The following is a 13,549-nucleotide window of genomic DNA, read 5'->3' on the forward strand; positions in this document are numbered from 1 at the left end:
ATGATTAATGCCTTTTGCCCAAACAGGGCAGGACTTCTTGATAGATGCAAACATGCAGCATGTATTACTTTTTTATTAGTAAAAAAGAAAAAAATAGAACCAATAACAAGTTTATCACAATCTTGGAGTAAACCAGCTACTTTAATAAAGGAATAATACAAACAAGCAATAAGGCTTAGACAAATTTTTTGGAACAAGAAAAAGATATAGGAAAACAAACCAATACATATCTCCAGCTGATCCAAACTCTACAGATATCTGCTCAATGAAGAGTGCATTGCTCATAAATGCAATAGCTATGCTGTTCTGAGATGGCATCATCAGAGACAGTGACAGACATTATTGTTTACTGGAAATAAAATATCCATCAAAACTTATGAATGCTTTTATAATTAATGAAGACAGACAAAGTAAATAAAAGTAAAGCCTCTGTACAGCATTAATCCATGCATTTCTTCTAACTGGGTCTTTTTTCATTTGGAAAAAATAAAAAAGGGTATCCCTTTGGTATTACTGTAAGAAGTATTACAGCCTACCATGCTACAAATATTTCACTTCTTTATTCCAGAGGAAAAATTCACCAAATTTTCATGTTAGTTCAGTCATAACTCTGTTGTTTGTAACTACTAAAGTTCACTATTTTACTGTAAGAGTTCTCCATCAGTAGTGCAAAACATATAGGTAGGGAGCCTATATGACTGTATAGTATGGCAGCTTTCTGCAATGTGAGGTATGTGCTATTGTGAAGCCATAATGTTTCTAGACTTTTGTGCAAAAAAAAAACTATAGACACAATAAGTACCTTATTCATTCTCCATATGCATGAGAAAGTTTTTTTTTTTGTTTTGCTTAACAATCAGTAAGATGTCTGGTCTGTTGTTGTTATTGGTACAGTTTACCTAATATGTTCTTGTGAAAAAAACTAACATTATTCATTTGGAAACATTAAGTTATTTTAATCAGAATCAGAATTAATAAGATTCAATTATAGGTAAATTTAAGTAACTACAGTACTACTAAAACTACTAAAATTATGTTGTTATTCAAATTACCTGATTTCTCCCAATTACTTTTCCTTCAGACGGATGTGATTGATCAGGAGTTGCAAGAAACTATAAAATTCATTTTTTTTTACTTATAATAAATAAATAAATTCTACTTTTACGCATTTAATTATATATTAAATAAAAATTATTATTTAATTGCATTATAAACAGAATATATTTTTTCTTTTATTTTTACTACACATTTTCTAATTTTTTATTTTATATTGAAACAAATACTAGAATAAGTAAAAAAAATAAATATTTAAAGTAATGCAGCAATTTCCAAACTACAAAGTCCTACAGATCTATATATATATATATAAGGTTTTATACATATACTTTTATAAAAGTTGTAATATAAAAGACATCAAGATCTGAGCAATATCTAAAATATTTTAAATGAAATTTACAGTAATAAATAACAATAATTTTGAGTTTTTTTACTTTCAAAACCATTCAAATTTATAAAAATACACACTTAGTGTTTTTTTTATTTAACAATTAGTTACAAGAAGAACCAAAAGTCTTAGAAAAGTACTTGAAAGGGTTCATCAAGTAATGCACAGGGCCATCAAAAACCACTGATACACTGCTCTCCATTAGATGAATGCATAAATGATTCCTATGTACTGTACATAAGTGTAAATATAAATTAGTGGTAGGGATTGAATGTACTCTGTGAGGAAAGCAAGTTATTTTCAGTACAATTACTATGAATACAAGTACTATATAATTACTATAATGAAACTCGCAATTCTATTAGAATATTTTTAGGAAAATAAACATGTTACCAGATACCTTCTGAATGTTTTAGGGACCTCTGAAACTGGTCTGTGGGCCCTCAGAGATCCATACACCCCAGTTTGGTGAAGTGATTTTGAATATACAAAATGCTGTTATTCTTGTCTTGTTACTCTTGACTACATTGCAGTTAATTCTTAACCAATTATTTTAACTTAATTTGTATTATAGACAATATATATGTATATAAAAATGCCAAATTCCACTGAATTAGAATCAATCTACACAATAAATCGATTAAAAATAAAAAATATAAACATGAATAAAATAGTACATTCAAATTTTATAAAATTAGACTACTAGAAAAACAACTCTGTCTTTACAATGTTTTAAATTTTTAAAAATAATTAATTAAATACTTTAAAAACTGCAATAATCTAGACCAGTATAAACATTCAATGTATAAAAATGTTTAAAATACACTGTAAACATACCATATACAGTATTATATATAAATTCTTTGTATTTGATTTTATGATTAGCATTCTTGGCTATCACTTATTTTTTCTCTTTTCACTCATTCAAGATATTTGATTGAACAAGTTTAATAAATCTTTGACTATTTCTTTGAAGGGTTTCGAAGAACATGTTTTTTTAAAGAAAATGAAAATTTAATGAAAAGAATGTTCTCTCTACAAAATGTTAAATCATAAAAAAGAGCATTTACTAACAACTTACTTTTTTATGAAAAATAAAATTATCAAAAATTTTTTAAATTTATTTTTTGAATATGAATTCAATTCAAGTTTCAATTTACAAATAAATTTTAATCATAGAAATTTACAAGAATTGAATAAAATATAAATAATTTTACATACATGCATCAAAACAAATATCAAGAGGTGTGATGTTTCTTTATCATGATCCTCCATATCCATACACTTTTGTATTATATGCAGTAGATGAGTTTCCTCCTGTGCCAATTCTTTCCCTTGACTATCTAAATATTTAATATATTTAAATGACTGAAACTTAATAAGCACTTTCAATAGTAATTGACTTCAAAAAATTATAAACTTTAAAAAATTTAAGGTTGAAAACTATTCAAATATACAGTATATTTAATAGTTCTAATATGAAATATGAAATACATTACCAGAATAAAAGCTGTTAGGTAAATGAGTCAAAGGTCCACCATGAATTCCCGCTATAAGTTTAAAACTTTTGCGCTTCAACACAGGAGCAGAAGACTGTCTACTGTATATTTTATCTTTGTCCACTATTAAAATATCATAAAATATTATAAATTTTAATTGAATATTAAATCATGTTTTACTTTTTCAATGTAAAAGCATTTGTTAAAAAAATTACAATAATATATAAAATATAATAAAGAAATCTGTTTTTATACTTTTTGTCATTTGTTGCATTATGATATACAGTATTACAATAGAAGATTTATTCAAATTTTACGGAATATTTATTTATGAATGTAAATTTTCTGAATTTCATGATAAATTTAATCAAAGAATACTTATTCTATTCACAAACTTAATAATTATTACTTTTTAACAAATACAGGAAATTTCCTAATTTCAAATTCTATAACAAACTTCTCCCTACATCAAACAACTAACAATCCCCGGAGGGTGTTTTGGAATAGATGCAGGGCAAGTTACCAGATCCTAATATTTCTTGCCAATTGGGCTATTTTTTAAAAATAATTATGTTCATTTTTTTACACCGTCAATACTGTTTTGCTTACTAAAAATTTCATTCCTGATTTCTTATTCTCTGTCTACAGATTTGTGACATTAAAAGCTGAACTTTTAGGCTTAGTTTTCCTTTGTGGCAAACAGTTATTTTTGTGAATTTTGATAATCATTTATTTGAAACATGGTTGATTTCTGGCAACATGTCATGCATACAAGAGACTGCAAGTGTCATTCTAAATGATTTACAACAAAAGTGCAAAGAAATTAAACAGATATCAAACATCTTTAGTTTTGCCCATCTTTATAGTTACTTAAGTTTATTTCTAAATAAATTTTATACTTGTGGAATCATAACTAATCATTTATTGTTATTCTCTATGTATGGAATTCTCCTTATATCAAACATTCAAAATATTAGTCCACTCAAGTTCATTAATCAGAAAATTTCCTGTATTTAGAATTAAATAAATTTATTCATAAATCTTAATAAATTTACTAAATACCCCATTTTTCTTGCTTTGAAATCATTCCACCAGGAGCTGACATTGCTCGTTTGTAAGGCCATTTTGAGCCGATACTAGCAATAAGTGAACGAGATCGTGCATTGTGAGAAAGTGCTTCATTAGCACGACTTAGTTTACGCTGAAACATCTCGCTATAAATATTGGTATTCTTCAGATCTATAAAAATATTTCTGAATAAATTACTTACATTAAGTCTTTTAAATTATTGTAAAGAAATGTTACTAAAATTCAAATACAATATTTACAATTACCTCTTGTGTATGTCATTTCTAAATTAATCTGAGCTTCAAGAAACAATGTATCAAAACGATTTAAGAAAAAATCCCAGGTAAGGAAACGACGATCACTTAAATGATTGTATAATTGGTAAACGGTTTGTAATATTATTGGCCTATCCACTATTACAGTGTCAAATTGTACTTCTAAACACCAAAGAAACAACTAGAAGATAAATTATAATACATACAATTAATAATAATTATTTCTAAATATGTATAAAGTGATATTTTCATTTTGTTACATGTAATAATTAATAACCTTAAGTGATGATGTTTTAATTGTTTCAAGATTTAATAGAGCACGTTGTGCAATAACTTGATGTACGTCATCCAAACACCTTACCAAATATGTAAAAGCATTTGCTAAAGATGACTGCAATAAAGGACTATTTTTGACTGCTGCAGAGTCAACAAAGTGTGCAATCATTGATACTTTTTCCACTGAAAAAACAAATGAAAAATCATTTTATTAAAATATATAATAATTTGCAAAACAAAACCAAAAGCTTTACCTGCTGCAAATATAGCTCTCCAATTATCATTATGAAAATCATGTTCAACGACTTTCCAAAACATATCTGTTCCACAAGGTAATGTTATACAATGTAACAGAAGAGGAACACTTAACTGTGATATATGTGAAAATTCAGCTTGTAGAAGATTCCATAAACTATTAATAAAAATTTCAAAATTAATAATATAAATATTCAAGTGTTATGACGTACATTATGTAATATCTTTGAAAGATGTATGGTAATTCATAGGATAAAGTCAAACTGAAATAAAAACATTAATTGTAAAATCAACAATTTTAAAATGTAAAAATTCATAAATAATCAGTAATGGACCATTATATAACTCAGTGGTTCTCAATCTTTTTGAAGTCGGGGAACACTAAACTTTCACATTGTTTTCTGCAGAATACTAAACTTTGACATTTGTTTTCTAAGGAACACTTACAATACATCAGCTTTAAAGCAGGGGTTGCAAACCTTTTGAAATCAAGCACACTCGGTCTAGTAGATGACAACATTGGTATTTTCTAATTACATTCCCATACAAAAATTATTTTACATTGTATTGATCTTTCTTTTGCAATAATTTTTAATTGTATATTTGTTTTTTCGCGGAACACTTGAAGTGGCTTCATGGAGCACCCGTGTTCCGCGAACCATGGATTGAAAACCATTGATATAACTAGTGATCAAAATATTTATAAATGTACTTTTTTTTTCTTTTGTTGTTTTAACATGTTCTCCAACAAGGACAAACAACCAAAAGAAAATGGTTGTAAACTAAAGGATACACTTAAGCCTATAGCAGATCCTCCAAGCTTTAGTCTGAATAAAAAGATGAAGTACAAGAAAGGCCAACAGAATCTCAAGAAAACTACCTGAGGTCATACCCAATAGTCCTGGTGTTAGCAATACATGCAGTTTGCTGCAATTTTGCAACTTTACTTGACAATCCTTGCAAATCATTAGTCCACCAAATTAAGACAGCATAGGCAATCTTGGGACTTTTTTTATTTTTGACTCCTTCTTACCTGTGGGCAATTATAAAACCTTTTTCCATGCTCATCAAGAGTTCAGTTAGACCCAAAATGGGAACAGCCAGATAGTGAGTGATGGGTCCAACATATCTGTTTCAGATACGTTGGATCCATCTATTCCAACAACTATTGGGGTTGCTAGCCCAGATTCAATCCTGAAGCAATAGGGTGACACCTTAACTGCCTTGGCCTTTGGCAGTCTTGGATCAGACAACTACAATATAAATCCAAAATAGGACATAAGATTGCAAACTCCAGAATTTGTCAACCAGAAAATATGCCTTTCTTTGTCAAGTACCATCTAAAGATGTAAAATCAATGAGAGGCCAGTTAAACAATACATCAAGATACTTGATCAAAGTAAATAAAATTACACCCTATTGACAAAGAGCAGCAGCTCAGAGAAGCCCCTCAAAGTCTTGCAAGTAAAAGGAATAACAAGTTTTTTCAGGACTTATTCTTAAGTAACTATACCTGAATGAACTCTTCATATGAGACAAATCTCTTTGATAAAGGTTTGACAAAATGCTGGGAAATGTTTCTATACAGAGAAGAACAATGTCATCTCATAAGCCCCGGACATATATAGAATTATTGAGAGCCTTTGAAAGTTCATCCAGACAAGACATCACAACAAAAGTGAAAGAGCCACCCTGCAGGCAACCTTGTATAACAAATGTTCCCAGGAAAATAACTATAAAAACAAAGCATAAAGTCAATCCAGTAAATAAGAACTAGACTGACATCATGAGCAAGTGCAGCACGTTTAAAACTCTCAAAGAAATCCTATCAAAAATATCTTTAATGCCAAGAAAATCAGCTAATGCAGTCTCACATCAAAATAGCAAATTTTCTGTTTTGGCAGTCATTTCACAATCATGTAAAATTGCACAGATCAATTTCCGCAAATGGTTTGCAGGCAGATTTTCTATTTCAAGCCAAACAAACTTGAAATCTAGCAGATCTATAAACATTCAGGCAAACTGAAGGAAAATAAAATCACAAAGCATTTTAGTAAGAAAGCTTCCAATAATAAATGTGATTTTACTTTCAATTTTAAGCAACTGGTCACTATGTATTTTAACCAATAGGAACACTTTCAATGAATCTACTGGTTGATTGTGAAACAGAAACAAAGTAAAACACTATATGTGTATTGTGAACAATTTCATCAAAACATCATTTTTTGAATTGTGTGGATTCTATTTTCTCAATGCTTGTGAAGTAAACTTTAATCATATTTGTCACACAAATCAAAGGAACACAGCCAAATATCAGACAGGTTTGATAAATATCAGCTACAAATTGCATGTGAGCCAGAATAATATGATTAAGTCCAAATGACTTAAATGGATTAAATCATTTTATAACCCATTTAATATTAGAGGAGGAAACAACCAATCTAGTCAAGATGAAAAATTCCCTATTGGATCTGAATAAGGGCTCAGGGTTCTTGTATTAGGACTACATCAAAGTTCTCCATAGCAACTCAACATTACAGAAACCATGGTGGAGCCATACCCACATTATGGGAGAGCCGTTCTGCAAGTCAACAACCTTAGGCCTGTTACTGACTGGGAGAGAACTCACCAAGGATCTTAAAAGGAATCCTAATGAGCCCAAAAAATTGGGTGGATATGGATAAAAATAAATTGTAAACTCTGAATACATAGCCTAATTGTAATATTATAGAAAAATGACATAGATCACATTTTAGAATGAATTAGGTTCATCTTCCAGAATTTCTATTTTGTTTAAAAAAATTGCATGATGATTGTACTTTTATTAAGAAGTTTATATTAGCCTATGCTTTTTGAAAAATATTCAAAATACTTGTTTAATAAAAGATTAATTCAATAAATTAACTCCAAAAAATTAAAGACCTGATTTGATATATTCTGAATATAAAATTCATACGATAAATATGCATTTAATGGAGCTATATTGTATCTATACATAATTAATAACTGTAGGATAAATGGACAAGTTTAATATTCAGAATATTTTGCATATCTTGTACAGTGTTTAATCAAATCTTGCATTTTAATAATTATATTATATACTGGAATTTAATGTAAATTTATTAGATTTTAAAATAATTATATTATATTACTCTAATCATAGAGTCAGTTCTATCACATGTAATTATATATGATGTTAAATATTAACACAAATTAAATATTTTATAACATATCAACAAATTTAATTTCTTATAATTCAAAAGAAATCTTTCAAAGATATCCTGTAAATAATCTAGTGTTAAATATTTGAAGCTTGAGTACTATTTTTCTAAAATGTTAAATTATAATCATACTTAGGAATTAATAAATTTTCTTGACACCAAATTAAAAATCCTCTGTGATCATGTGCTGCTTTATTTAGTACTTCTGAATGCAGACACATTAATTTCAAACAGGAGAGTATATGATAAAGAATATCTGCATCTTTACTGTTATCTAGTTCCTAAAAATACATTAAAAAATCAGTAAATTTTAACGTAATAATATTCATTATAAAATAATAAGATAATCACTGAATAAACCTTTAACAAAACATAAATTAATTGAAGTTGAGGAGGTAATTCTTCTAATGTGAATTTAAATTTTCCTTGAGTTGTATGCCAAAATCCAACATCATTTTCTTTCAGATTAGTTACTGTTTGATCATTTTCATCAACTAATGTTGCAGAAACAACAGTGCACTTTGCTCTAGCTAAATATTAATTCAAATTACATACATTGAATAAATAATTGATATACATACGTGCATATATATTATCATATTAAAAATTTAATTTACCAACGTCATCTTCAGTTAATGTAACAGCTCGAGCATGAGCAGTAACCACTTGTTCAGTTGGCATGATGGCAACAGTATCTAATTCAGTTGCACATTCTTCAACAGTTGCAGTCAAAATAGGAAAATGACTTCCTTCTTCACTAATATGTCTTTTTGAAATATCTTCTTGTTGGCTTAAATTCCAATTTTGCTTTTCTTCAATTGTCTTCATCCCTGTTGATCTTTCTTCAATGTTATGCTTTGTTTCTTCACCTTTCCAAGCATGAGATATATGAATTGGAGATTCAAGTATTCTCTGATTATCAGTTGGAATCTATATAATAAAAAGTTTGAATAAGAAACTATTCAATAAATAATAAATTACTTATCAGAATTTAAGTTATTAGAACAAAAAAATTGAAATTAAAGTAGAACAAAATCAGGAAAAGCATGTGACAAAATTGTATCCTGCATCCAATTGTATGTAATTTTTATTTAAAAGGAAAAGAAAGCATAAAATGAGAGCAAGGAAGGCATGAAAAGCATTAACATGAGATATACAGATGACATTATGATCATTTCACAGAGAAATCTGTACATACACAACATTATAAATTAATAATTAATAATTAATATATGCAAAATTCTAAAACCCTTCTTCACTTTCTACATATATCACCTATATCACCATTTGTGTGTGTATATATATATATATATATATATATATATATATACATACATACATACACAAATTTACCATTTGTATAGAAGGGATATATATATATATATATATATATCCCTTCTATAAACTGCAAAAATCTAAATTGGGTTTAGATTTTAGAAAACCAGATTTAGAATTTTTTTAAAATTTAGAGACTTAAATCACTTAATCAAGAAATTCAAGTTAAAAAAAAAAATAAGTATAAGATCTGTAATAAAAGTACAAAAATTGATCAGGAGTTATATTATTAACATATTTTATCAATCCTTCCTAATATTTTAGCATTTTATTATTATTATTCTAACCGCCATAATGTCATTAAGAAAATTCATATGTTCTACTAATTCTCTTACTGTAACTCTACCAATAATGTTTCATTACTAATAAAATAAAATTTAAGATTAACTAAGTGGTGAATCCCATTACTTTTCTACAAGTATGACATAATGTACATTTTTAGTGCATATTATGGCACATTATGGCAATTCATTTCATCACACAAATGAAATATTGTCTTATTGAAAATCAAGTAGTTTGTAAATTCATTATATGCAATGTAAATCTTGCATCTCAACAGGAAATCATATTTAATCTTGTCATTGGGTTTTACATGTAGAACTGAAAGAATATTGATTAACCATAAAAGATTTCATCGCAACATATAATTTTTCATGGTTAATCATTCATGCAGAACATGCCATTTGAATTGTATGGGATAACAATAATTTATGTCTTCATATGTCAATTTTTATGGACTTTGCTGGAAGGTTAGACAAATTTAGTATACATTATATTTTGATACACAAAGTTTATCAGTGCATTTTTTCCTCAGGTACAACCCCATCTTTTTAAAATTGCTTATACCAACAGTTAATATTGTGACCAGATTATGAATCAATTTCAAAACATTTACAGACTTCTTGATGCACTATTATCATAAAGTTTGTGTTAGCAAACTGCATGACAAAAAATGCCTCTTGTGTGTCATTGCCATTTTGTAATAAGACCATCCTTCTGATGGAAAAGAGCAATGCATTTTCTCACATCAATTTAACAAACTTTGAGAATTATTCTACACAGTGTTCAGATAATCTCTATATATCTACATAAAAGTGTCATTATAAGTATGAGTTAGAGGACCAATAATGGTCATTGACAACAGTGGAGGATCCAGGCTAGACAAAAACCAACCACTTTTACTTTAGCAGTAAGGTTCATTTGCAGTTGTACTAATAATTGCTATTGTCAATTGCATCAATCAATCATCATTTTATCAACAGAGGAATAAAAACAAGCTCTGTTTGTTACTGCTCTGACATTCTTTGCTCATTCATTGACAAACTGAATAGGAATGAACTAAACAATGGGTAATTTCAGTAAGATAGTATTACTGACCATACTACTATATAATCAATGGCATGAATGAAGAGTTAGAGATTGATGAATGAGAAGGCCAAAACTTTTTTGAGATTATTCATACTTACTTAATTTTTACCTTTGGGGAACAGCAGAAACCAAAATTTATGAAGAAAATCCAAATATACTTCAAGAACTAAAAAAACACCATTGTAATTTCTTACATCAAAGGAGTACCAACATAGGAGCTAAACAAATGTTTAACAATAAAAAAGTTAATGTGAACAGATTTGCTTGGATGCTCATAGTAGTCATTTCATAACATTTGATGTACAAACTAAAAATACATAAAATCAAAACTATCTGTTAGAAACCAATTCCGATAACAAAATAAATTACAGTAAAACCTCAATCTATCATTATGTATCATTTTCACAGAAACATCATTCAATTTGTAGGATCTCTGAATAAATTCTATTTAAACTATGAAAATTAGACCTGCATCAATCATTTCTCAATACCAAGAATGCTAATCCCAAACTACTCATTTTTAAGAAAGAGCAACGTCACACACACAAATGTTAGTGTGCATTGGTAGTAGTAATAGCAATTGATATTTTTGAAATATGGTATAAAAAGTATGAGTTTGTATTGTGCAGTTAGCTGCAACCTTGCACAGATGTTATCTGCCAGAGCTGAAAGGGAAGTAACAATGAAGGCAAACTGTATAAATTTGATTGACTAAATACATACAGGCAAACGGAACTTTATAGAAACAAAACCCAGTTTTTAAAGTTTGTGTTCCATGGTATGTTAGCATTCCATTTTAGAACACGGTTGTTCCTGAGAAAGGCCTTTGGTGTAGACCAGAAACACTTAAACTGTTTTATTACCTTGTTGAATTGGATGTAAGGTTACTGAAACATTCATAGGTATTGTCCAGTTTGAGTTTGAAGAATTTGGTGTTAGTTAAAATATGATCACATAACTAATAACATCTTCATATACTGTAAATAAATTTACGTCTTTATATCCACTAAGAGTGGAGAAATGCTATAAAAAATATTACAATGAATGAAATATCAGTTTACAATACAACTGAAAAAAATTATATTTGATATAATAATTTTTAATTTTTTTTAAATATTTTTATAATAATAATAATAATAATAATAATTTTCTTACTCAGGGCATCACCTACATGAAACCTAAAAACAACAATACCACAGACCCCAGTAATTTTACTGATCCATAGGGCAATGCAGGCTGGAGCACAAGCTCCTGGTAGGGACACCCATGCCAGTAAGGTCTATGGGGAGAAATGAAGCTAAGAGTGACCACACACCCACATTCTGCAGAGATATGTATCATGGTAGTAACCAGATCTAAATGTGATACCGGCTCGGACGTCGCCCGGGTTAACAAGGTCTGCGTTCGTGAGTTAGGCAGAGGCTCACGTTCGAAAAATAGGCCACAGTCTCCCTTGGTTACCACTGGCGAAAGCAGCACTGGCCCAAGCATGGCTACTGCAATGCCCTCAACAGATGTGAGGAACCAACCCAGCCTTGGTGTTTCTGTGGCAATGCATCCACAGACCACAAAGGCTGGAAAACCACGCCAATGGATGAAATGGACGGTAGAAATGAATGAGTTTATCATCCGTACTTACTACACGATCACAAAACTCGAAACAAACATGACAGCATACAGACAACAACTACACCTTAGATTCACACAACAGTATCCTCATCTCACTGTCACCGAACAAAGGGTTGTTGATCAAAAAAGAACAATTATACACAACAACCTTATTCCACAAACAACACTTGAACTTATCAAACAACAGGTTGCTGATCAAATACATCAACAGACAGAAACATCTAACATTAATGAAGATCATGTAACCTGTCAGGATAATCCAGCAACAAGCATTGATAATAACACACATACAACAATTACCACTAATGATACTACAGACACTTCCTCATCCATCACTGATAACATAGACATGGATTTAGTTAATACGCTCTCACTTATATTTCAGGAAACACTCACTAAATATACAGGCACAGATCCCACACAAAGACCACGAATACCAAAAATCAACACGTCGAAGGAAGTAGGAAAAACACTAAATTATGTAAACACTCACTTACTACCACACTACATTCATTCAATTTCTACACTCTCAGACATTCATACATTAGTTTATGCTGGGGCAGTCACAGTAGTGACACAACATGGACTGAAAGTACAATCACAGACAAATACACAGAAAACACAATTCTTTCACAAACCTGCCTGGCAGAGAAGAATAGAAACACAAATAAATGACATTAGACAGCAATTAGGCAGGCTGACACAATACACTAAAAACAACATAACACCTAAATTAAGGAAACAGCTCAAAAACATTTTCAAGAAAATAAAAACACACACAAAACATGAACGTCACAACACACACATTACAGAATACATTGATACACTAAAACAAAAACTTGCTGCCAAAGCACGTAGACTCAAACGATACAAAACATGTACACTACGAAAACAACAAAATAAATTATTTACAAACAATGAAAAACTCTTTTACAGACAAATTAATAACAAAGCAAACACTGATACACAGCACAGTGGCACACCAACAGAAGAAGAACTCACAACATATTGGTCTTCTCTTTGGTCCAGTGCTGTCACGCACAATGCTGATGCAGGCTGGATCGAGGAGAACAGAAACTTGCACAACATACCAACTATGCCCTGTGCTGAAATAAACATACATGATTTCCAATACACTGTCAACAGAACACACAACTGGAAGACACCTGGTGTAGACAA

The 13,549-nt window shown here is 29.5% G+C and overlaps 1 protein-coding gene across 5 annotated transcripts in view; it reads right to left on the reverse strand.

Annotated features, from left to right (window-relative positions):
* unc79 (UNC-79 domain-containing protein) overlaps positions 1-13,549 on the reverse strand; it is a 115,957-nt gene that overhangs the window by 33,099 nt on the left and 69,309 nt on the right. For 3 of the 5 annotated variants that reach the window (XM_067263758.1, XM_067263755.1, XM_067263756.1), the window contains exons 21-30: positions 8,656-8,968; positions 8,390-8,568; positions 8,171-8,319; positions 4,817-4,974; positions 4,564-4,745; positions 4,278-4,467; positions 4,006-4,182; positions 2,944-3,066; positions 2,666-2,787; positions 1,053-1,112 (exon numbers count right to left, since the gene is read on the reverse strand). In XM_067263758.1, the coding sequence (XP_067119859.1) occupies positions 1,053-1,112; positions 2,666-2,787; positions 2,944-3,066; positions 4,006-4,182; positions 4,278-4,467; positions 4,564-4,745; positions 4,817-4,974; positions 8,171-8,319; positions 8,390-8,568; positions 8,656-8,968 (1,653 nt within the window). The remainder of the gene's footprint in view (positions 1-1,052; positions 1,113-2,665; positions 2,788-2,943; positions 3,067-4,005; positions 4,183-4,277; positions 4,468-4,563; positions 4,746-4,816; positions 4,975-8,170; positions 8,320-8,389; positions 8,569-8,655; positions 8,969-13,549) is intronic. The other 2 variants (XM_067263759.1, XM_067263757.1) reach the window with 1 other exon arrangement.

The sequence above is a fragment of the Centruroides vittatus genome, unplaced genomic scaffold, assembly GCF_030686945.1.
Source record: "Centruroides vittatus isolate TY-2023 unplaced genomic scaffold, ASM3068694v2 contig_18, whole genome shotgun sequence".
Classification (NCBI taxonomy): Eukaryota; Metazoa; Arthropoda; class Arachnida; order Scorpiones; family Buthidae; genus Centruroides; species Centruroides vittatus.